Consider the following 27456-nt stretch of genomic DNA (forward strand, 5'->3'; position numbering starts at 1 on the left):
TTGAAAATTATAGACCTTGTTTTCTCGAGAATGACATGTATCAATGAAACAAATTTATAATAAGAATGCATTCTTCTTTTGAATTTTATTTATATAACTGGGGATACAATTACAAAAATAACACAATTCACTTTTTCTTTTTCTTTTCTTACTTAACTTATGCATGGGTTAGAAGAAGAATGCATCAACCTTATTTTCTATTGTTGCTCATGTGTCGGTTTGGTGGTAGAAGCAGGTTGGTCTTGTCAATTCGTTAATATCAAACTTGAGTGTGTTACTCTCGAAATTATATTTTCTATTGTTGCTTATTTTGTCTAAAATGCTTAAGCTATCTTACTTATATACATATATGTTGGAATCAAATGCAATGAATCGTATGAAAGTTTTGTAAACACGACACAAAAGGATTCATTAATAAGTAACTTTATTACATAATTTTAATTATCATGAAAAGGAGCCATGGCTTATCATTTTCATTATATTGAAAATGAGCCATGGCTTATGATTATATTAACTTGATTACATAATTATGATTATCTTTCAGTTCAACCAAGTACAAGTACATGCATATTCTGCTTCAACGTAGCATGCCACCCATGCATACCATAAGCACAAATCATATCATGGCAAATTCAATAGTTTTCTTCCCATCATGACCCTTGCTAAAGAAATAGTTGAAGTAGTCAGAGAATGCAACTTGTTTGTATTTAGGTTCATCTCCATTCTCCAGCACTTCTGGCAAAGGGCCAATAGTAGCATCAGAAGCTGCGCTGACAAAAATTGGAATAGAGATCCTGGCATTGCTTCTGTTGGCAACCACTCGATGCTCTATGCTTTTGTATCTTCCATTGCTCATTATCTGTAACACATCTCCAATGTTGATTACCAGCGCTCCCTCAACAGGAGGAACATAGATCCAATTATCACCATCACTGTCTCTTACATAAAGCCCACCAATATCATCTTGCAGAAGGACAGTAATTGATGATATATCAGAATGAGGACCTACCCCTGCTACAAATTCAGGCTCAGGGCAAGCAGGGTAGTAGTTAAAACTCAATGTATTTGCACTCATTAAAGTGTGTTCTCTTGCTTTGTCTAAATCCTCCACATTCAATTTCTTCAGAAGCACCTTTAACAGTTTTCTAATCAAGGCTTCAGAATGTTTCATATATTCTAGTGCTTCATCCCTACGAAAAAAGATTAATAGCAATTATCATATATTCATATTAGTGAGAGTTTAGAAATCTCTTTAGTCCTTGACTTTGCTCATTTATTTGAGCCTTTTCTACTTTATTTTCCACCGTCGTTTTATACCAAAAGGGAGTAAGTGCAAATGGGTTTGTAAAGTTAAGAATTAACAAAAAGTTTTGATATTCTGACTATAATATAATTTCAAGAACTAATTTGACGGTTTACTCTGCTATCAAATCAGGTAATGCACAAAGCAAATCATAGATGATGAAAATTATCACTAACTTGCATATAGAAGGCCAATATGCACGAATTTTCTCCTCAGAAGCATACACAAGTTGCAGATAATCCTTCCACTCCAACACTGACTCAGCATGAGGGCTAAAACTGGAAGTCAATCTCACAACATCAGGGGGCGAGTTCTCTTTTAGATTCTTCTTCTCCTCAGCTGGCAATTCAAAAAACCTGTGCGCAGCAGCTTTTAGATCATCAAAGACCTTAATGGGTATCCCATGATTCACGATTTGGAAGAAACCCCACTTGGATGCAGCATCAAAAATTGAGTCCTGGACATCTGGGTCATCCCAGTTTGTGAAATCAATGATGGGTATTGATTCATTAGGGACAATTTTGGTGCTGTGTAATCTTCCCTCAAGAGGTTGGATGTACTGGTGAGGAACCTTTGGGAGGTTGAGATCAGCAAGACCCTTTACACCATTGGCTTGGTTGACCAAAAAATCAATAAGATTGGTGGGTGTGGACATGGCTAGACTTAGAGATAATGGGCGGGAATTTAGATTACTTGGGGAGAAAGGGGACTTCGTGTAATCAGCAGGTCTACTTACGAAGCTTATATAAAGGATTGTCGTGTCACAAGATACGTGTAAACTCAAGCAACTATCTAATTTAAAATTAATAAATTCTTAAATATTCATAAATATACAACTAAATAATATTTTAAATTTTTATAATTTAATTTATAGAAAATAAATAAAAATACAATAAAAATAAATTAAACTACTATGATAAGATTGAAAACTATATTTCATCTTTCATCCTCTTCATATTTTAATTCTAACACATATTAACAATTATCAAAATTCTACGATGCACTCTAGTTATATTTGTTTGTTGTATTACTCTCACTCGAAATTGAAAGATATATTTATTGAGAGATAATTCCTTACCTAAATAATAAATAATCTAGCATTACTAATAAGAGTTATATAGCATATAATAGATTAAAATTCATTCCTAGAGTCCCAATCTATTGCATGTATTTAACCCAACTAGGTTCTAAGGTAGTTTCCTAACTCAACTCAGATTTTTGGATCATAAATAATTTCTTGTAGGGTAAAAACAAGCATTAATATCAAAATAAACACACCTAACTTATGACAAATGAACAAACATATATTAAAAATACTAAAACATTAAGAGTATGAAGATTACATCAAATTCTTAGAGTTCTAACCATTCATGACATACATTACAATAAGAAAATACAAGGAAAAGTGATAGAGATTACTTTTTCCAATGGTTCTTGATCACTTTCCAAGCTTCTCCACTACTTTGCAATGCGAAATTAGGTCATTGTGTGTTAGGGATTCAAAGCCCGCTTTGATCCTCCCTTTTCAAGTTGAATTTTTTTATCTAAGTGAATTCTTGCTCAACCAAAAAACAACCCGAGATTGCATATCTTCTTGCTCTAATTCTCACTCAGGCACCATTTCTCACCCAGATTCTCACTCAAGCAAAAAAAGCCAGAGAGCAAAGTCTGTTGTAAAATTTTTTGCTTAGACGAGCCAATTCTTATTTGAGCGAGGGTTATTTTTGCTTAAGCGAAAAAACTAGTAAAAAAAATATAGTCTTATGTTCATGGGCAAGTGTATCCGTCAAAAAGTAATATTTTCAAGTACTAAGAATATCTTGATTTAATTGTTTAAACAAAAAGAGTGTGTAATGAATTAAAATAAAAAAGAGTTTAAATTTAAAAAGTGATTTAAAGAAAACAAAAGAGATATTGACAAAGATTAGATGAAGTGAGCCTACGACGTATGGTTTCACTTATTAGATCTTTCTATAATTTCTTTAGTTTCATTCTAATGTCAATTTCTTTAATGTTTACTAACCACTCGTACTTAATTTATTAACATCTAATGATCATGCAATGTTAATATTTTTTTATGCAAAGTCTAACTTAACTTAACTTATTTTCATTTTTATATACAAATACATACTATGAAAAAAATAAAAAATGAGTACACTAATATAAATTTTAAATAATAAGAATAATTATTAGAAGATTGTCATAAAAATATTTCTTATATAAGAATTTAACAAATTCATATTATATATTTTATAAATAAGAATGAATAAATTTAATTAAATAAAGAAATAAATATAATAAAATTAAGAAAAAAGTGAAATAATTTATAGATTTACCAAAAAAATGTTATATTTTTTTTAAAAAATAGTTTAACTAATATTTAACATATAATTATTAATATATTAAATCATATCTAATTTTTAATAAAAATATATTTATATTACAAATAATTATTTTTAAAAAATAATTTTGATAACTATTGAGGCAACAGTTACTATTAATTAAACAAGTACCCTTACGTGTTCCAAAAGGTCATATATTAATTTAAGAAGGGACTTTTTTCCTGCCACCGATCCAAGCAATAAATGCTCTTTCCTGCAAATTTCTTTGAGTAAACAGACAGTGACAGTGCAATAACAGCGAATCTTGTTTCAAAAAATCCTATTTCACACCATAATGGTGCATCGCACTAAACTCAAATGAGTATAAATATTATTTGGACAATATCAAGGATGGTACTTACACTAAACTCACGTTTGTATTCCTATTTTGTATCATCTGTACCCTTACCTGTGTTTGATTTACTCCTATTGCACAGGGCAATGTGATTAAATGTGTTTCGAGAAGAATGAATATACATTCGAGTCAACTTTCGTGACCTTGATGACAGTATTAATATAATTAGTATCACGATTTGATTTTAGTCTATTGATATTTTTTTTATAAAATAAATATGGATGAATGGTAAACATTAAAGAAATTAATATTAGAATTAAATTAAAAAAATATATAGAAAGATATAATAAGTTAAACTATATACCTAAGTTCTTTTTATTTAATTTTTATCAAATTTTTTTTCGTTTCTTTTAAATTAATTTTTGGACAAAAATCTCTTTTTTTATTTTAATTTATTACACATTTTTTGTTTAAACAATTCAATCAAGATGTTCTTGTACCAGTACAAAAATGATATTTTATGTCAGTTAAAAGTAGCTTTCTATATTGATTATTATATTGATATAGATACAACTAATATAGTAAATGGTGATATTCTACATCGATTGTCGAAAAAACATATTCTAAATCGGTTACCTATAAAATCGATGTAGAAAATATACTTTCTACATCAATTTTGTTAAGAATTGATATAGAATATATACTTTTTCTACATTAGTTCTAATTATAACCGTTGTAGAAAGTATATTTTCTACTGTAATTATGTCCAAAATTGATGTAGAGAGTTTAGGATTTACGGTTCTCATTATAACCATTGTAGAAAGTATACTTTCTACATTGATTGTAACCATAACTGATATAAAAAATATACATTTTTTTAAATATACTTTTTATTTAATAAATATCTACATAACCTGAAATATAGAAAAATATCACACAGTTTCAGATTGAGAAAATTCACATTTTATTATATATAAAAGAAATAATTTGATATATATAAATCAATTTTAATCAATCCAATGTTTACAAAGAAATTGAACTATAATCTAAAATAAACTGTGCTTAGCATATTTTGATTTCTTTAATCTTCTCTTCAGGGATTGGATCAAAACTTACCAAAGACCAAGATTCTATAATGTTGGCTGTGACGACAGTTAGCATAGGCCTTATGACATAATATCCACACTCCTAACTCTCCTTTTATTTGTGTGACTAGAAGAATAAAAAATATTTAATATCAAATAAGAAATAGAAATGAAAAAAATAAGTAAGTAATCGTAAGTCTGAGGTGAACATTCACGTGGACAGATCCATGTAACCTTTTTTTTTATTCACATGCCTACCCTCTAACAACTTACATGCTTCTATAGATCTAATCATGATGAATATTACCACAAACGAGTGAGTTAGGTAAATATTCATGCTCATGTAAATAAGTTAAACAAATTGAATACATGTGAAGATGACTTACAAATCAATTATGGCCTTGATTTCTTTTTTAGGCTTATTCCATAACAAATATAAGAAAATGACTTTACTTTTTGGACAAATGATAAACAATTGCCAATATTGCCTATAAACCAAATTGACCACATTAGCAACTGTAAAACTAATTATATAACAAGACTAATTTGTAAAAACATACCCATAATGAAAGGGTGCAAGGTAGCAATGCTTCCTTCCTTCGCACAACCTCTTATGAATATATGATTGAATAGATTCAGGCTTGTTTCCTAAGCCCTGAATTTGAATAGGGTCAAGAAATCCATACAAATGATCCACATCCTTTATAAATTGCATGTTGATTTAGATAACTACAAAATGGTAAAATAAAATAAATATGGCATGATTTATGTTAGATCAATGTATTTTACATATGTATTATTTTGTTTGAATTATGTTGTGTATGCTTAAAGTGTATGGATTTTCACATGTTGGAATATGAATATGAAAAATGTATGATTTTGATGTAAGAGCTGAGCAATTACAGTGCAGAATAGTTATTGTGTTTGATATCATTAAGTGTATTATGTGTAATAACCTAAGGAATGAAGTCAAGGACTTGTGTTACCTCTGTTAAGAGTTCTACGTATAGAGTGTCTCGCTTAAGCGAGGTAATTTTCGTCCAAGTGAGATTGAGTCATGCAGAATTGAGCATTCTAGAGTGTTCTCACTCAAGCGAGATTAGTTTGGCTCAAGCAAAAATAGATTGGATCACCCCAACTGTTTGCTCGTCCAGGCGAGAAGGGATCTTGCTCAAGCGAGGAGTGATCTCGCTTCGGCGAGAGTAGCTCACTCAAACGAAGAGTCGCAGGAAAGATGGATAGCTTTCTGGACCAATATTGCTCAGGTGAGAATGCAGCTCGCTTAGGCTAGTAGGGCTGTGAAACCAATTGGAACTTAACTGTTGTAACACCCCAGCTTTTGTAATATAGTTTGTTTAGTAAAATAAGTGTTTATGTGGACTTTGATGTGTTGTGTATTTATTATATATGTACATATATGTATGAAGTGAATGGATTGGATTGACTGAACTAGATAGATTGAATATATATATATATATATATATATATATATATATGTGTGTGTGTGTGTGTGTGTGTGTGTGTGTGTATACAGGCTAAGTTTGGATGCTACTGCAGGGCATTGTCGCAATAGCAAGAGGATTCTCGTTATAACGAGAGGGCCTTAGGCGTGAGGCCTGAAACTGTGATGTTCTCGCTGTAGTGAGAAGGCACTAGGAGAAGAGGATGAAATTGTCTCCTTGTTGCTGTAGCGAGAGGTCCCTCGCTGTAGTGACAAAGCCACAATTTGAACTGTATTTCTGTGTGCAGTCTCATTGTAGCGAGATTCTGTAGAAATCAGGATGCAGTTTTCTCTGATATTTTTGCTATAGCGAGAGAGGGTGTTGCTACAATGAGGTCTACTCATTGCAGCGAGAGTATCTCACTGTAGCGAGAGTGTCGTAATCAGAGAAGATTTAAAGGGGCTAGGGCTTGGAAAATTCATTTTTTCATTTTCTCTCTTCAAGGTCCCTTTGATTCTCTCGACCCAAAACTTTATTTCATGGATTAAATTGCCTCCAAGCCATTTGGGAGCAAGATTGAAGGTTGAAATTGTATGGAGAACACTTAGAGGTAAGTTTTAATGGTTAGGATTTCAATTTTTTATCCCCATTCTCTTATTTCTCAATTTTCCTTGGTTCTCACAAGAAGTTTCCGTGTATTTAGGACTAAATTCGTGTGGGAAGCCTTCTCGTTGCCGATTTTGTGTGTAGCTCTTCATTTGAGGTAAGAGGGGACTCTACCCTATCTCATTTTGCTTGAAAAACTGTTTAATTACTATATTTTATAATGTGATTGAGATAGATAGTGTGTGGTGGGTATGATTGTGATGATTTGAAAGTGATTTGAGTGGATTTTTATAAAGAATTGATGTTGAATGTGATGAGTGGAATGGTTGAGCCTAATATAGGTGAATAAGTGTGTTTGTGTGTCCTTGAATGATGTAAATGGATGAAAATGAGTATAGATGACATGTTGAAATGTTGTGTGTATGAAATGGACATGTGTGTCGTGTATGTGGTAGATGAATGTGGACACTTGTACCATATGTGCGAATGAATGTGGGCCTATGTGCCGTGTAATGCTAATGACTATGGATAATTATGCCGCGTGCTGTTAATGAGTAATGTGTATGGTTAAAATGCGTGTGTGAATGGAGCACGTTGAATGCCGTTGTAATGATGTTGTGAATGGTCCAGCGATATACTAAAGGTGTGAAAGATAAGGATGATAGAAATACCTTAGGGAAGAGAGAGTGGTGGTGACGCCAACAATGAGCGTGGGTGCATAATGGGCCACATGCTTTCTTCCTGAATAGACCTCTGACCACTACCTTTGCTGAGTAACCTGTGACTGCCCAAGCGATATCCATGAGGTAGGGGTGACCGGTGACCATTCATGATGAGAATCTATGATCATAGTGCCACAGTGAGCGTGACTATGTGCGGTAAGAGCACGTGTGTAAATTGTTATGGTGCTGTGAGTGCATCGGTTATGAACTGGGATGAAATACTTTAAATGTTGCTTGTAATTCTAGACTTGAGTAAATATGCTAGAATACCTATAGATATGCATGGTGAGACTCTATGTTAATTATGTGTGTTAGATAGTGTAGAGTACTCACCCTTACATTTATTTTTCAGGTAACCAAGACGATCAGCACCTGACTTAGTGAAGGAAGGATGAACTGCTATAGGACTTAGATTGTATTTTGAAATTTAGATGTAACCAAATTAGTCCTGTAATGGGATCTTTTATTAAATGAAAATTTTATTACTCTCATTTTGTGAAATTATTACTTGAAAATTAAATTTAAGGTATTACAGCTGTTGCATCATACATTATATGAGTTGCATTGCTACATCCTATGCTGAAAAATTACTAAAATTTAACAAGCTGTATAGATATTTATATTCACATTTACTTTTAAAATCGTGGTCATTATTTCGTAAGCTTATCCTTGCATCCTGTCTATGTCGTGTGTGTGTGTTTTGCGATTATTGTACTGTGATATGTGAGCAGATGTATCAAGTATTGTAGCTACTTTTCAAGCTAGAAGGACTGGCTGAGGAACATCAGAGTCAACACACTTTGAGGGAAAATTGTAGCTTTAAATTATTTTATCAGTCTAGGTTTTAGTGGTAGGTATAGATTGTTTAGCTACGATTTTTAGGTAATGTAATTATTGTTCAAAAACTTATATTTTGAGCTTCTCACAAAGTAATTGTTATAAATATGTATACTTAGGTAAATTCTTTTGAATTGTATGAAATTGCCCTCGAGATTTTGTTATTCTGTTGATTTGGATGTTGAAGTTTACAATTTTGGAAAGTTATATTATTTGTACTGTCTTATAAATGCAACCTGAATTAGGAGCAATAATTCAGGATGTCATTGATCCTTTACAAAAAAAGGTCGTGACAATTTAACATAAATATTTTTAAATTATAAATTACTAACAATAATGAGAATTACATTAACCATGCTTGAATAACAGAAATGTAAAACATCTCCTCACTCATTACAATGTCTATAATGTCCTTCTGTGTGAGGCATAATGGTATTGAGGAACCATTTCCATCTATTCCAACATCAAAGTCTAACTGCATAGGTTCCTTCCCCACCTTCATTGCCATTAGGCATAAACATTGAAGCACGTCAAGTTCTTGCTCTTTTTTTATTTTCAGGAGTCTTTGTAGTTTCAATAATTTCTTATACAATTGCCAATACTGCTAATAATTAGATATCTATATATATATATATATATATATATATATATATAATTTAAATAAAAAATATGTAAAAAATAAATGAAAGATAGTATACCTCATCAAAAGGAAATTGAATGAAGTGTCTAGGCCAGAGGATGAAATGATTATGTGCTTCCCCCACTGTCATGACCTCCTCTATTGGCAATGGGACAAGTGCATTAGCAACTTCAATCCGTTTAACCACCATTCTTAGGGTACCATCATCTATTGTTTGATTTTGTATGGTTGGTCCTAGGTTATGCATTATGCCATATGCCACTAGTCACAAAGGACCCTTTACAAATAGTTTGCATTAGTCGACTGGGGCATCATTTTCATTGAGGTCTACTAGGACACAACTACGCTTCATGTTGACAGGCTTCTCAGGACAAGAGGCTTCAAGAAGGGTGTAGGAATTTGTGTTCCCTTGAGAGAGACCCAAAAAGGCAAGTTCTTGCCTAATCTTAAGTCTCAGCTTCTATCTGATCTCCTCCTTGATTGCCTCCAATTCCTCACGTGTGACAATTCCTTTCTTCTTTGAGGTACTTGTGCCAAAGTACTGATGAATGCCTACACCCTGTTCAGTAGTATGAACATGACCGAGGTGTTCCAGTCGATCAATAGTAACAGACAAAATGTCTTGACATCCAAAAAGTGTGAAGGTACCTTGTGAATTCTGCTTTACTAAAAAATCCTACGAAATGAATAATATTGATTTAATTAAGGACAAATTATTTTGAACCAAATGAGATTAAGTGTAAAAGGTAAAGAATTTTCATACTCATAATTTTGTCTCCCACTAAACGAGTTTGATCATAAATGTATTCTCTTGATTTCGTCTGACGTGCTCTCTTCTCATGACGTGTAGGTGGTGTTAGGGGAGATACCACCCCAGAGGGGTCTGATTGAGAAGCTTGGACAATTTTTTCTTTCTCTTCCAATATCCTTTTCTCAAGTAACTTATAACCTCCACGTGACAACTTGCGGAGGTGTTAATTCTTTCCTCGAATTGCATGTGCTGTCTTTCTTTTCTCCTATAAAAATAAAAAATAGACTTAACTAAGTATATTGGCAAGTTAAGTTAGAATTCAGAAAATAACACCAATATGAGTATTAAACAAATCTGAAAAGGAGGATTAGGTCAAGTTTTCACAAACTTCTTCCATGTGTGCTCATCAATGAATGTATACTCTTTACAAGGAGACACATCTTTATGGGTTCCAAACATAAACTTGGAAGTCAAATATGTCTTGAATGCCCTCTAACATTCCTCTGCAAATGACAACCACTTCCTCTTAAGAGCTTCTATGTTAGGAATGTCATAAGTCAGCTATAGTGGAAGTCAAACACAATGTGTCAGTTAACTATACATTTTCAAATATTATAACAAAAAATTAGTAAATAAATATTTGGTTTACCAAAATGCTTTGCAATATTTGCTCCTTCACACACATCTCCACCTCATCCAAATCCTTGGTCAAAATGCTCACCTAACTACGTGCAAGTAGTTAAGGTTTAGTGGACTTCTCACAACATCGCGAGCAGCAAATCGCTCATGTCGCCATAATCCGAACACTTCACCCGACCATTCAATTGGTAGGAGTGACAGGCGGTGTGTACAAAAGGCAGGGACAATATAGCTCTTGAATTTTGTCGAATTGGGTCCTACTAGATTACCCGTTGAGTTGTCAAACTTAATGGGGATCTTTTGCTCACCAGTATGAGTAAGAGTTTAATCTCTTAGTCGTGTCGCATGTCTACATTTCTTTATCAAAATTGAATCAGACACATCTACATACATAAGACTAAAATTGTTAGAAAAACACATTAAAATATAAGTAAAAATATCAATGTAAACATTAGGTACAATAGAAGAAAATTTATACAACTAACTTGTAATATGTCATTTTTAGTTATTTTTTCATATCCCTTTTTCGTGATTATGTCATGTGGCATATACGTCATTTGTATAATTGTCTTCATTTAAAGTAGGACAATTTAAGGAGAAAGATAGATCATCAGATGGTTGAAGATTAGAAGGTTAAAGCTCATCTTTACCAGACATATGTTTGATTTGAAGCACTACTGCTAGCAAGATTAGTAACATAAAAAACTTGCCTAGCTTGACTTGTTATGATAAAAGGTTCATCCTTATAAGCCAATAAGTTTAAGTTGACAATTGTAAATCTGAATTCATCAATATGAATGCTACTGTTGTTGTCAACCTAATTACATTTGAAAATAGACACTCTAAATTTATTATAATCAATCTCCCAAATTTCTTCACTCAAAATAAGAAAAGGAAACCAATACATGAGATTTATCTTTTAAACTAGAGAAGTGTAAGGACTCAGTATCTATCATAACATCACTATTTTGCACTGCACTCTTGTTATCTTGATGCTTAGTATAAAAGCAAAAGTTATTAATATCGTATCCACTCCAACATATAACATCAAAGTTTAGACCATATGCAAGCCACTTTAAATTTTAGATACAATATCACCCTTTAGAATAACATTTTCAAATTATTTCAAGAAGCTCTTATTGTGCTCATTCAATAATGATCTTTTTTTCATTCAAGGGTTACTTTCCTTTAATTTGTTCTTGTGAGAAGACAAAAAAGGTTGAACTTCATTGATGTTATTCAAGATATATAAATGTGCTTGTAACACTTATACTCCACCTATGCTCTTCACATGACAACCTCGTGTACCCATTCCTGTTGACCATGACTCGTGATGATAATTAGGAACTCCTATAGGTCTTACGTCTGACAAATACTCTATAGAAAACTCAATGGCTTCTTCTGCAATGTATCTTTCAACTATTGATGCTTCAAGACATCGTGGATTCTTTATGTATGCTTTCAATATTTTCATGTATCGGTCAATTGGATACATCCACCATAAATAAATAGGACCACATAACTTAATCTTTCTCATAAAATAAACAATTAAATGTACCATGATGTCAAAAAATGATGTAAAAAAATACAACTCTAATTTACATAGTATTAAAGCAGCTTCAAATTCTAACTCATCTAACACTTCAACTTCAAAGATTTTACTAAAGAATTTTTGAAAGAAAAAACATAGTTGTGTTATGGTGTCTCACCTTTTTTAGCAAAATATCAAGTATGGCAATTGGTAGATGGTGTTGCATCAAGACATGACAATCGTGAGACTTTAACCAAACTTTGAGATCTTTCATGGAGACAAGTCAATTCATATTTGAAGAGAAACCTTGTGACTCTTTTATTCCATGTAAACAATGACAAAGGCTTTTTTTTTTCTTTCCTTTTTTGGACAGAGTATGACAAGCTAGTGGTAAATATGTTTGCTTACCAACTGACTGTGGTGCTAATTTCTCTCGTATACCCATCTCAAGTAAATTTAAGTGAGAGTTTAACCTGTCTTTTGCCTTTCCTCTTTTCTTGTACATTAAGGAGTGTTCTGATTAGGCTGTCAAACACATTTTTTAACATGTATCACATTAATATTGTGTCTTACATCAAGCACTACGCTAAAAATGAGCTTTTGGAGTGCAAACTTGGACAGTAGTTAATAAAAATCACTTTATATAAGACACTAAGAGAGTGGTTAACATTAAACCATTTTTCAATCTAACGATATTAAAGTGGTTCACACAGAATCACTCTCTAATATACCATTTCGAGAGTGGTTCTAAACGATTTACTCTCTAACATATACTTATGAGAGCGATTCATTCAAAACTACTCTCTAAAGTTAACTTGTAGAGCAGTTGTTAAATAACTGCTCTCAGAAGATTTATATTTTAGAGAGTGGTTGACATGTGGAACTGCTCTCTAAAAGATTATAGAGTGGTTGACATATGAACCTGCTTTGAGAAGTGTAGACTAGAGAGCGGTAAAAGACAAAATTGCTCTCTAAAGTTGAATTTCAAAATCAACCCTAACCCCCAAATTTGGTCATCCCTGTCCTTATGCCCACTCTATACCTCCAAATTTTTTTGTGTTCACAGAGGTATTTGCAACACACAACAAGCACTGTTGACATCATATTGGCATTCCGAAGATATATTCTTCATTGTTTCTATGTTTTGTTGCTATGTATGAATAATCTAAGTCTAAATTTCTCTTTTTTAACTAATATGCACCTTTTTTTTTTTACATTGAATAGTTACAAAAACGTCTCATTCTCCATCCTTGGCTTCAGGTGAATGGCGAATAAATTAGTGAAACTATAGTGGTTTGAGGTTAGTGAGATTGTATTTGTATTTGTGTTTTTTGAAAACTGCCTCCTTACAGAGAGCATGAAGTTTGTTTTTTAGTTAGTAAAAGTTGAATTACTCAAAATGTGAGACTTTAGGTTAAATAACCTGTAATATTGTTGATTTGGTTTAGGGTTTAGGAATTTTTTAACATCATTTTAGGATACTGATTTTTTATAATGCATGCCACTAATTTGAATGTGGATTTTATTGGTATAGAAAATGGTGTTTTGAAACTAATTAAAACCTTAGGTTATTTATTTTTTATTTTTTCTATTCTTTTAATATAAATGCTATGCTGCCTTACATGAAATGAATTGCATTGTGTGCTATGATTGAAATTGATGTTTTGTCTTATGGAATGTTATGAATGCATGATTTTTTTTAGTGATTGTAGTTTGAAATTATGCTTTGAAATCTGAAATTGAATGAAACCTTAATTTTTCATTTGAGATTCAAAATAATGATTGAATAAATCATTATTTTGAATCTCAAAATGTCTAAGTTGGACAATTTGTGAACAAAGTTATTCATTTAGTGGTTAGCAACTTATTATGATAATGTTGTATTTAATACTTGACAAAAGTTTGGTTTAGAGTATTTTTATTATCTCTTTGTGCGTTCTTGATTAAGGTAAATCATCTCATTTTCAAGTTTTGTACTAAGAGACTAATGCAAAATGCTGCTAAGTATAAAATACAACATTTAAGCAACAATTGTTAATTAAGGTATGAAAAGCTTTGTTTTCAAATGGGATAGGGCACTACCATGTGAGACTTAATAAGACATTTATATTTGTAATTATCATAACCGTAGTTAGAGCAAATATGAATCGAATTTGGATAATAACTGATCGTTTGATCGAAGAATATAAAGATGAAGTGAATGAGTTTATTAGATTTGCAATTAAGCATGCAACTGATATCAACCTTATTTTGTGCCCTTGTTGATATTGTTTGAATAAGATGCAAGTAAATGCAAAATAATTGGAAGAACATCTTGCAATGAGATTGATAAAAAATATACTTGTTGGACAAAGCACGGTGAGATACAAGGTGGAAGTACATCACATCACATGAAATCGAGTATGAAGATATTCCAAATGTTGTTGAAGAAGATCTTAGAGATTGTGCAAACATGTTTGAGAGGCTAAAAGATGATGCAGAAACATCATTGTACAATAAATGCAGAAAGTTCACAAGATTAAGTTTTGTGTTAAAGCCTTATAACCTGAAAGCCTCGAATGGATGGATGGACTGATAAAAGCTTCATAAAGTTGGTAATTTTATTAAATGAGATGCTAACAAAGGATATGTGATACCTACAAGAACATGTGATGCTAAACAAGAATTTGCTTCCATTGGATTGACCCATGAGAAGATACATGCTTGTCTTAATGACTGCATTTTGTTTCGAAATGAATATGCATCACTAAGTCAATATTCAAAGTGTAATGAGCCATGTTACTTGAAGAAAAAATATACACCTACGAAGGTCATCTAATATTTTTTGGAAATACCCAAATTAAGGCATCTATTTCGTAGTGTAGAAAATGCAAAACAGTTAACTTAGCATGCTGAAGGCAGAATTAGAGATGGTAAGCTTAGGTATCCAACAGATTTTTCTTAGTGAAAAAAAATTGGATGATAATATGAAGACTTTGCTGCAGAAATAAAGAATATATATTTTGCTTTGGCAATCGATGGAATGAATCCCTATGGCATGCAAAGTTGCTTTCATTATTAATCTCTGGTCCTAAACAACTTGAAAATGACATAGATGTCTATTTATCTCCTTTAATTAAAGATTTGAAGTTGTTTTGAGAAATTTGCATTGAAGTATATGATGAGTTTAGAGATGAATCTTTCATGCTCAAGGTAATGTTGTATGGTACAATTAATAATTTTTCTGCTTATGAAAATCTTTCTAGTTATAGCATAAAGGGTCAATGTGCATATCCAATATGTTCTGAAAAAACATATTATATCATACTTAAACATTGTTACAAAAATGTTTTCATGGGGCCATCGTAGGTGGCTTCCATGAAGTCATCCTTTCAGAAAAATGAAAATTTTTTTTTTAATAGAAGTTGTGAAGAAAAAATCTTTGTAGAGGTTAAAGACATCAGAACAACTTTTGAGAAACTATTTGCCAAAGAAATTTCAACTACAGGTTAGAAGAAGAGGTCAATTTTCTTTGAGTTACCCTATTAGGAATCGTTACACGTAAGACACTTTGTTGATGTTATGTATGTTGAAAACAATATATGTGAAAGTGTCATTAATACGTTATTGAACATCAAAGAAGAAAAAAGGATGACATTATTGCAATGCTTGACTTTGTAAAGATGGGAATACGATTCAATTTGGCACCAGTGAAGAAGGGAAAACACACATTTTTACCACCAAAAGCATGTACCCTTTCTAGAAATGAGAAGCATGCATTTTGCGAGGCTTTTTATTCAGTTAAGGTTCCTGAGGATATTCATCAAACATTAAAAGTCTTGTATCATTGAAGGACCTAAAGTTAAAAGGGTTGAAGTCTCATGATTGTCAGATTTTAATAGAGAATTTGATTCCTAGTGCAATACGATCTATTCTACCAAAAAAGGTTCGCGTTGCAATCTCCAAGTTGTGTTTTTTACTTCAAGATAATATGTAGCAAAGTGATTGATCATGCAAAATTACTAGCGTTGCAAAACTACATATCTAAAACTTTTTGTGAGCTTTGAATGTATTTTCTATCTTCTTTCTTTGATATCATGGTTCATTTGACTATTCACTTAGTTGAAGAGACAAAATTTGGTGGTCTAGCATATATGAGATAGATGTATCCCGTTGAACAATATATGAGAATAGTAAAAGGGTATGTAAAGAATAGAAGCCGACTAGAGAGGTGCATTGCTGAACAATATTTAGTTGAAAAAGTTGTTAAAATTTGCAATGAATATTTGTCAAATGTAGAATCAATTGGTCTTCCAAAATTGCGTCACACAGGAAGGATTTTAGGATAAGGTAGCACTGATTGTTAAACAAATAGAGGATTCAAGAGTACAATGAGATCAAGCACACTTGTATGTTTTACAAAACACCTCTGAAATAGAACCTTTTTATAATAATGCACAAAGAAATATTGAAATGTGCAAATCCTAATCGAGGTGAGAATTGGATTACAAAAGAACATAACCAGAGATTAATTCCATGGCTACAACATGTTTATGAGCAGTTGATTAAGAATAACAATTCTATTACAAAGAAGATTCGATTGTTATCAAGAGGTCCTTGTGCTGATGCATTTTCATACACTTCTTGCTTAATCAACGGGTTCACCTTTTACACAGTAGAGCATGCTGACCAAAGTACTATGCAAAATAGTGGTACTCTTGTTGCTAAATCACTTCATATATCCAGTGCAAAGGATAGAAAACCCATTTATGTGAACATGTCATACTTTGGGGTCATTGAACACATAAGAATTGGATTACACAAAGTTTCGAGTAATAATATTTGAATGCAAGTGGGTTGACAATAACAGTGGAATTCGCATTAACGACTTAGGCTTTATAAGAGTCAGTTTTAAGAGAGTGGGTTGTCAAAATGACTCATTTATCCTTGCACCACAGGAAACTTATATGTATGAAGTTTTAGATTTTTCTCATTTCAATAATTCAAATTTTACATACATGAAAATATTTTCTATATTCATTTATCTTTAACTTATTTTACTAAAATCAGCTTGATATTTCTATATTTAAAAGAGGAAATTGTTTAAATAAATAAGGGATGTTACAAATTGAATGTAAACTATGTGGGTTCGTGGTTACACCTTAAGTGTAACTTATCCCTAAGAAAGTTTTAATTGAAGTAATAAACCACATATTGTATTTCTTATTATTTGTGATTGTCTCATGAGCAGGTGAAAAGCATTAGAGTCCACTTGCATGATTATGTTAGTCCACTCTGTTGGGTTCCACAAGCATCATCCCCCTTTCTAAAAATAAATAAATAAATAAAAACACAAGAAATGAATAAAAATGGAAAAAAATACACAGGTCGCCTCTTGAAAGTTCTTGTTTAACATCGCGAGCCTCACTTCCTGTTGGGCTATTATAGAAACATAGCCTGTGGGGTGGAGGTTACTCCATCCATGTATAGCTTAGCCTTCTAACGATTGACTTGAAATATCTCTTTCTCAGCCTTAGAAACTTCTAAGACTCCATAAGGGAGGACCTTAGTATCTGTGTAAGGGCCAGTCTACCTGGACTTCAATTTTCTAGTGAATAATCACAGTCATGAGTTGTAGATCAATATTGTATCTCCCTTATAGAACTCACAATGTAGAATATACTTGTCATGCTACTTCTTGATGCGCTCCTTATATAGGTTGGCATTCTCATATGTTGTAAGGTGCATCTCATTTAACTCATTAAGCTCTAACAGTCTTTTCTCATTTGCAAACTATAAATCAAAATTAAGGAACTTTAAGGTCCAAGAGGCTTTATGTTCAAGTTCAACAGGTAAGTGGAAACTCTTCCAAAAACCAAACAATAAAGAGATATATCAATAAGAGTTTTAAAAGCAAGTGAAAAAGATTGGAGTCTACTTATATAGTTATGTCAGTACGTGATATGACTATAGTATTTAAGTGATACTTACTAATATCATGATTTTCTAAAAGTTAAGTATGTATAAATAAAGAAATGGAATCTCATGCGTAATCATTAGTAATAAAACCATGACATGTATTTTTATAAATTTTATAAGGTTAAGTGGTTGTAAATATTCATGTTGTTGGTACACAATTCTTAATTGCAATTGTTATAAATTAAAGAATAGGAAGTAGATCACCACGTTACACCCAAGACATCTTCTCTTCGTACTCTTATCAATTAAGGATGCAATCATTTTTTCAATGTTTAATCTAAGATCCGAATTTTGGCAACTTGATATTGAACTTGATGATCGATGTGAAACAAATTTTTATATTCCTAATAATGCTCAATATCAATGTAATTAAGTACTTAAGCATTTTTTAGTTTACAATGAAACATGTTTTCAACAAAAATATCATTGAACTTATAAGCTTATTCAAATAGCAATATTTTCTTGATTTTAACACGACAGTGGGTAGTTAAGCTAGAACCATATATCAACGATGTGCTTTGAATTATTCTTTTTATCAATAAGTTATGTCTCTTTTAGGTAATCCTTAAGATATCTCCACTTTACTAAAGCCTTCATAAGGATTCAAATGACTGAGATCAACATCAAATAAACTCATGGTGATTATAATCAGTAAATAAAGTAGACTAAAACGTGTTGATATGAGTTGTGAATTCGGGTTTCTAAATCAGCATTCGCATTTGTTTGATGTTTATAAAGCTGTACTCATTCATTGTTCATGGAGCCCTCAACAATGCAATGCTGTTTACTTGCTCCCCTTGGATGTATAAAGACAAAAATGATTGATTACCCGATGATGCAATATATTTTGATTAATTTCATGGTTTTTGAAGCGAGGCAACTATTACTTCGATTTTTTTGGTGGAATTTACATCAGTTGCAGGTGACACAACTATAATGTCGAGTAGGCTTGTACGATTATTGAAAAAGCATGTCCTACATGCGGATCATGCTACTGCAACAAAGGAAGTGTCACAAGCTCATGTGTGTCACATTTGAGTACGCTTCGTGTCCTAATTAGAAACAAGAAAAAACTTTTCCTTTTTATGTTTTCTAAATTATATATAGGTGTTTGATAAAATATCTATAAATATGAGAGATATTTTATATTTTTTCTAATTTTATTGTTGTAATTTTTAATATCTTAAAAATTAAATGATATTTATATCTTTTTTATATATATCACTAATTGAGAGTAATAAAATAATTTCATCAACTCCTGTTATACTTGTACTTGTGAATGATTAATTATAATTAAATTTAATTAATAATATATTTATAAAAAAACTTAATAACCTATTGAAAGTCTTAATACGAACTAGGCAATTAAAAAGACTAATAGATCAAAATAAGTTTTTAAAAATGTTAGGTTAAGCTTAATAAAACATCTATAACATATAATAGATTAGACTTAAGCTTCAAAAATATTAAGTATGTAATGTCCAAAATTTTAAGTGTCTATTTTATGCTATTAATTAATTTTCTCGATTAATTTACATGAATAAGGTTAATAAGATTTAATTGAATATTTATTAGAATTCAAATCTATGTTGATTAGGTAGAATAGAATTAAAAATTTATAGTAGAATTTTCTCTTAGGAGAAAAATTGGTATAGTTTCAGTAATTTAAATTACTAGAATAAAATAATATTATTTACCCTAGATCCAACGGTGGAAAAACCATTTATCACACCTTGATCCAATGGCTCATAATCAACCTTGTGGCTTGTGGCTCATTTGAGACTACAAGATTTATGAACCAATCAAAATTTGCTAAGTAAATTCATCATGGCCACTTGGATATTTTGCTTTCCTTCATCTCTTTATAAATTTATCACTTCTCTCCCTCATTCTCTTCTCCATATATTTCCTTTTCTTACCTCCATAATTTTTTCTCTCAAGCTCACCTACACTTGCAAATTAGAAACATCTTTGGAATCAAATTGGTGCTCAAAGAAGGTAGAGTTCTATCTTTGTTGTTATACTTATGTGGATATGTGTGGCTGCCTAGCTTATGTATTAAATATCTTAATCCATGATTTATGTTGTGTTTTTATGATGTATAGCTAGATTAATGGTGGGTTGGGTGAGTTTGAAGGTAGATCAAGTAGAAAAACAAAGAAGAGAAAGGAAACAACAAGTCTAAAAACAGAATTTTTTAGGGTTTCCATACAAATACACTATGTCGACCAATTATTTACTATTTAAATATTATGAAAATATTTTTAACTTAAACTAGACATCTAGAAATTTTTATACATATAAATTATTAAGCAATTGGATTAATATAGAATTAGTTATGAATTTTTGAAGTTTGGTTTAAGTTTCAGATTTTGATTTTGGGCAGGTAAGTTTACGTAAGACATAACTCGTTCTACATAACTTGGATTGAAGTGAAACAAAATTTGTTAAAAATATAAGATATATTAGTTTATACCATAAAAATTTTAGAGTCCAATTCATTTTGAACAGTTCCCAGAATTTTTCCAAAGTTATCCGTAGTGCTATTGAGTCAGAAACAAATCAACCTATAATAACCAAATTTAGAACCTTATAACTTGAGTTCTATTTAATCAAATGAAATAAAAATTTTTGGATAGTAAAATTTGATTCCTTAACTTTAAAATGACAAGAATTTAGCATTCATACACTTAGAATTCAAATTTTGATAAATTTTAATATTTTTAAGTGTTGTTTTAGCTAATCATAGAACTTGTCAGTAGAAAGTAAAAATATATTTATATTACAAATAATTATTTTTAAAAAAGTAATTGTAATAACTATTGAGGCAACAGTTACTATTAATTAAACAAGCACCCCTACGTGTTCCAAGAGCTCATATATTAATTTAAGAAGGGACTTTTTTTCTACCACCGATCCAAACAATGAATGCTAATTTCCTGGAAAGGGTTCACCTCACAACTCAATTATTTTTTAACATATAAATCTTCCAAATTTACTTGAGTACATAGTGGCAGTGCAATAATAGCCAGATAATTTTACAACATAACCAAAGACCTATTTCACACCATAATGGTGCATCGCACTAAACTCAAATTCAGACAGGCTACTTCTATTTTAGAAAACCTCAAAAATCTACATAGTTTATGTAGATTTATGAAAAAAAATTTGGGCAGTTAAGTATCATAACCATGGTAAAATTAAATCATCGGATCAGCAACATTGGATAAACTCATGATCAATGTAATCTGTAAATGAAAAAAGACTAGAACTTGATATGTGATAAAAGCTATGATGCATGGGTACTTCAAAATTGGTACTATACCTGAGTGCAGGTTGCACTCATATTAGACACTCGATATGCGTATTGTACAGTTGCCTCAATATCTAATCTTAGATTTCGTTACTTTCAAACCTCTCAATATACAACTTTTTCTTTGGATAATAACGGGATTAGTATCATAACATGAATATAATACTTTTATTTGAATATGTTATGGTTTTTTAACCATTTCTTCAAAAAGTTAAATACCAATATACAATGATGATGGAAAATGAATATAAATATTATTTATATTACAAAAAGTAAGCAAATCAAGAAGAGGAAATTAATAAAATATAAGCAATTTATATAAAATATATATTTTATTTAATATATTTTGCTGTACCCATATTTTAAATTTTTTAAAATTGTCATATTTATATATCGTATCATATTTTACATTGGAGTCCGATTTTTATAATTAAACGTGTATTTGAATCAAAACAATAGTTTTGAGTGACAGTATTAATATAATTAGTATCATGATTTGGTTCTAGTCTATCAGTATTTCTTATATAAAAGAAGCTGACAAGATAATTAGCTACATAAGTTAGTAACAAATGACGTCTGCAAGTATAAAGCTTTGTTATATAAATACTTAAGTAAGTTGTTTGTAAAAGTTAATTTTTTTATTTTTTTATTGTAATTGGGAGAAAGTTTCTTTTTCTGTTTGGAGTGTTAACTCTGGGGACCTCTTAAAATTCTCTCTCTTCATTTTTATAAACTTTTATTTTTCTCTTCCTAACTCTCTTAGTTTCTAACAATTAGTCCAATCTATCGGATCCATTTTCTCCAATGAGTATGAGAATGAATAAGAGGGTTGATTTGTTGGAGATGCTTGTTGGTGAGTTACGCAGCGCGAGTCAGATTCATGTTGAATGCCAAGAAACTTTCGCGAAACAAATGGAAGAATTACAATCAACGTAGAACTCTTTACCCGTGACGTTGTAAGCTCTGCTTCACGAAGTTTAGAAATTAACCAACATTAGGATTGAGGATCTCAATGAAAGTGAAGGATCGTTGTAAGGGGAAGATAATAATGTCCTTCGTAATATCGCTGCCATTAACACAAAGTTCTTATCGTCTGCCAAAAAGGTTGAGTTGCTGGTTTTTGATGGTATTGATCCCACCGGTTGTATCTGTAGGACAGAGATATATTTTGAGGTTCAAAATATGTTGGAGGTCAAAAAGATTTGTTTGGCCAAGATTTGCATGCAAGGTCACACGATTCACTAGTTCAATCTTTAGCGTGAGGAAATTGAGACACTAAATTGGGAGACTTTTAAACATGCCCTAATTGTTTGATAATAAAAGTGCATAGTTAAAAGAAAGAAATTTAATTATTCATGATAAATTTATGTATTGTGACTAAGTGATGATTGTTGTTATACTTATTGGTGATTGAAATTACTGTTTTTTTTATTTTATTTCATAACTATGATTATGCTGATATGTGGGTATTTAAAATGAAATTATGTTTAATAATAAGGTAGATGATCATCCTAATTAAATTTTTCATGAAACAAGAATGACGATACCTCGAGAGTAAATTAGATTAATAGATAGTTTTGTTTAATATAGATTAAATTATATATTTAATGAGTATTAGAGCTTTTGTTATTTTAAGTTGGCTATATTTATATTTTAGAAATAGAATCATATTATATTATTTCTTTAGATTCTCTTGTAAATAATAGAATCTATTATATCTTATGTATACATATTTATAGAGGGACGGTTAGAACTCCAGCAGCTGCTGTGAGTTATCTATATACCTATCTTAATCATGATCATCTTGGAAGGCCAACTCAAGTAACTTTTGACCGAGTTACTGGTGTTGAGAATTCTTGTAATCTCTACCTTGGAAGCTATGAAGACCTAGATTCCAAGAGTGTTGATTTTCTATCAGCCAATTTAGTACTTAATAAAAAAGAATTGATGGTCAGGAGTAAATCCTAACCAAAAAATTTATAACAATTTATGATAAAATATTCAATATTTATAAAAATAAAAAAAATATAATTAAACCTTATTTATTTAACTGTATATTTACAAAAATAAAACAATTCACTTTTCTTTGTTTCCTGAGTCATCTTATGCATCGGTTGGAAGAAGAATGCATCAACCTTGTTTTCTATGGTCGCTCATGTGACAGTTTGGTGGTTGGTTTTGTCAATTCGTTAATATCAAACTTGAATTATGATTTTAATCTAGTTGATTTGTTAAAACTTAAACAACGCAGGATAGATACCCAACAATTACTTTATAACTTAAATATGTTAATTAGTTAACATAATATATAAATGATTTCTTTCAATTTAAAACTTTAAATTACAAAATCTTGTGAAATTTTATGTCTTGTATTTTTATAGATATTAAATAAATTCAATCTAATTAATATTTATATAATATTAATGTTTTCATTTCTGTTGAATAAAAAGGAAAATGTGTTATTAAAATTAGCATTGTTATTGAGGGAATCTAATTATTTTATTCAAACAGAGAATTCTAGAAAGGAAGAAAGTTTAGTTGAAACAATTAAAATTTTTAAAATATTATATTTTTTATAAATTTTAAATATATAGTCAAAACACCAGCAATTATGTGAATCAATTAACAAGGGTTATTTTGGAGGAAATATATGTGATCTAGACACAAAAAAAGAAGAAGAAAATCATCATCAAAACACACTGAATCTTCACTTGATTTTTTAAGGACATCTTTTATTCTTTATTTTGTATATGTCGTTTAAAGTGTCGTACTTCCCTTGTTTATCACCCGTTAAAGGTTTGATTAATCGACAGGAATTTGAATAGTCTGTAAATTTAATAGGGTTACTATATTTTAAAAAATTTTAAAAAATTTTGAATTTTAAATCCTCCATAATTGATTCTCCAAAGTTGGGTTCCGTTAGGAAAAAAAATTAAAATGTCCTTATTTATTTAAAATACCTAACTGAGATAAAGAATAAAATATTTGGAACAGAGAAAGTTATCTCACCTTAGGTAAGATAATTTCTTCTCCTGTTTTGCAAATTGTATTAAAAAAATCAACATACAATAAATATATATTATAAATTACTTATTTTTATTAATTTATATTTCTTGGTTCCTTCATTTTTTAAGATATCTAATATTTGTATTAATTTGTAATCATCATGGTATAACGATTGATCTTTAATCTCTTGAAATTTTTATTAAAAATACATAACTATAATCAAAAAAAATTTTAAAAAATCATTTGGTTTAAGTTATGATACTAATCTCTTTATCATCCAAAGAAAAAATTGTAGATTGAAAGATTTAAAATAATGTAATCAAGAGTTGATACTCACAGTTATTAAATGCATATCGTGTATCTGGGACGCAAACAACAAGCGTATATTGCCAAGTATCTGTGCATCATAAATAGGTGATGTTGCAAATCATAACAGGAACAGAAGATAAGAATTAACAATATTTTATGTTATGAGAGGAAATAACAGAATGTGCAATATGGGCCTGATCCATAGGCTATTCTAGCCTCCTTGTCTAAAATGCTTAAGCTATCTTACTTATGCACGCTTTATATGTTGGAATCAAATGCAACGAATCTCATGAAATTTTTGTATAACACAACACAAAAGGATTCAATAATGAATAACTTTATTACATAATTTTAATTATCCTGAAAAGGAGCCATGGCTTATGATTATATTAACTTTATTACATAATTTTGCTATCTTTCTGTTCAACCAAGTACATGTACATGCACATTCTGCTTCAATGTAGCATGCCACAAAACATTTAACAAGTGAACAGGGTATATGTTTTCCTGGCATGCTAATCCAAAAGAACAGCTGGACTTGAAGAACCTTTTTAAAATACTGCATATCATAAGCACAATCATATCATGGCAAATTCAATAGTTTTCTTCCCATCATGACCCTTGCTAAAGAAATAGTTGAAGTAGTCAGAGAATGCAACTTGTTTGTATTTAGGTTCATCTCCATTCTCCAGCACTTCTGGCAAAGGGCCAATAGTAGCATCAAAAGCTGGGCTGATAAAAATTGGAATGGAGATCCTGGTTTTGCTTCTATTGGGAACCACTTGATGCTCTATGCTTTTGTATCTTTCATTGCTCATTATCTGTAGCGCATCACCAATGTTGATTACCAATGCTCCCTCAACAGGAGGAACATAGATCCAAGTATCAGCATCACTCCCTCTTACATAAAGCCCACCGATATCATCTTGCAGAAGGACAGTAATTGATGTGACATCGGAATGAGGCGCTACCCCTGCTACAAATTCAGGCTCAGGGCAAGCAGGGTAGTAGTTAAAACTCAATACCATTGCACCCATTAAAGTGTGTTCTCTAGCTTTGTCTAGCACCTCCACGTTCAATTTCTTCAGAAGCACCTTTAACAGTTTTCTAATCAAAGCTTCAGAATGTTTCATATATTCTAGTGCTTCGTCCCTACGAAAAAAGATTAACAGCAATTATCATCTATTCATATGAAAATACAGACACGTGTCGTTTTCTAACTTTCTGAGCATATGTAGATAGAACGAGCTGCATTTGGAATGTTCACACGATGAAGTACCATAAGAAAAGGTAAGTAGTTCAAATTTGCACATCAGTACTCTCCTTTCTTGTGCATATAAACTGAGTTCATTCTGCATTAATCTAAGAAACATACTTTCAATTAACTGAATCCATATTCTTTGTTTATATACATTTCTATTGCCAAAAAAGTTGGACAAAAACTAGAAATATGAGAGTTTAAAAATATTTTTTCGGTCCTTGAGTTTGCAAAATGTTATTTATTTGAGCCTTTTCTACTTTATTTTCCAACGTCGTTTTATACCAAAAGGGAGTAAGTGAATATGGTTCTGTAAAGTTAAGAATTAACAAAAAGTTTTGAAATTCTGACTATAATATAATTTCAGGAACTGATTTACAAAAGCAGGTGATGCACAGAGCAAATCATAGATGATGAAAATAATCACTAACTTGCATATAGCAGGCCAATATGCACGAATTTTTTCCTCAGAAGCATACACAAGTTGCAGATAATCCTTCCACTCCAACACGGACTCAGCGTGAGGGCTAAAACTGGTGGTCAATCTCACAACATCAGGGGGCGAGTTCTCTTTGAGATTCTTCTTCTCCTCAGCTGGCAATTCAAAGAACCTGTGCACAGCAGCTTTTAGATCATCAAAGACCTTAATGGGTATCCCATGATTCACGATTTGGAAGAAACCCCACTTGGTTGCAGCATCAAAAATTGAGTCTTGGACATCTGGGTCATCCCAGTTTGTGAAATCAATGATAGGTATTGATTCATGAGGGACAATTTTGGTGCTGTGTAATCTTCCCTCAAGAGGTTGGATGTATTGGTGAGGAACATTTGGGAGGTTGAGATCAGCAAGACCCTTTACACCATTAGCTTGGTTGACCAAAAAATCAATGAGATTGGTGGGCGTGGACATGGCTAGACTTGGAGATAATCGCTGGGAATTTAGATTACTTGGGAGTAAGAATAGATTTTGTATAATCAGCATGTCTACATGCTGAATTCAAACTCGACTGAAATTTTTCATTATTATTTTTATCAAATAAATAAATAAATAATTGGAAACTCTTGCTTTTTTTCCCACCCTTTGAACTTGTTATTGACGTATCAGGTAATGTAAATTAATTCATTAACGAATGCTGATAAAGCTTAGTTTGTCATATTTAGAAAATTTTCATTGTCTTGTCTTTATAATTTTGTTCATTAGGTCAATGACTGAGAAGCCAAATATTTGTTAGGTTTCACCAAATAACTTTTTATAGATAAAAAATTACCATTAATTTTTTTTTATCATCACCCTAAATTATAAAAAATCAAAGAAAAAGTTATTTTATTGATTTGAGTTTCTACCAATACAAGGCGATATATTTACATAATATTAAAGAA

The 27456-nt window shown here is 31.1% G+C and overlaps 2 protein-coding genes across 2 annotated transcripts; both read right to left on the reverse strand.

Moving 5' to 3' along the window:
* Positions 1-389: 389 nt before the first annotated feature.
* On the reverse strand, positions 390-2014 carry LOC113856319 (feruloyl CoA ortho-hydroxylase 1-like). Its single transcript, XM_027488094.1, has 2 exons — positions 1480-2014; positions 390-1190 (listed from the first exon to the last, which is right to left on the reverse strand). Exons 1-2 carry the CDS (start codon positions 1956-1958, stop codon positions 617-619), a joined length of 1053 nt encoding a protein of 350 aa, XP_027343895.1. The 5' UTR covers positions 1959-2014; the 3' UTR covers positions 390-616.
* A 23185-nt stretch (positions 2015-25199) lies between these two features.
* LOC113855375 (feruloyl CoA ortho-hydroxylase 1-like) lies at positions 25200-27158 on the reverse strand. The gene is made up of 2 exons (XM_027486998.1): positions 26508-27158; positions 25200-25970 (listed from the first exon to the last, which is right to left on the reverse strand). Exons 1-2 carry the CDS (start codon positions 27056-27058, stop codon positions 25397-25399), a joined length of 1125 nt encoding a protein of 374 aa, XP_027342799.1. The 5' UTR covers positions 27059-27158; the 3' UTR covers positions 25200-25396.
* Positions 27159-27456: the final 298 nt, after the last annotated feature.

The sequence above is a fragment of the Abrus precatorius genome, unplaced genomic scaffold, assembly GCF_003935025.1.
Source record: "Abrus precatorius isolate BTA unplaced genomic scaffold, Abrus_2018 Scaffold11, whole genome shotgun sequence".
Taxonomy (NCBI): Eukaryota; Viridiplantae; Streptophyta; class Magnoliopsida; order Fabales; family Fabaceae; genus Abrus; species Abrus precatorius.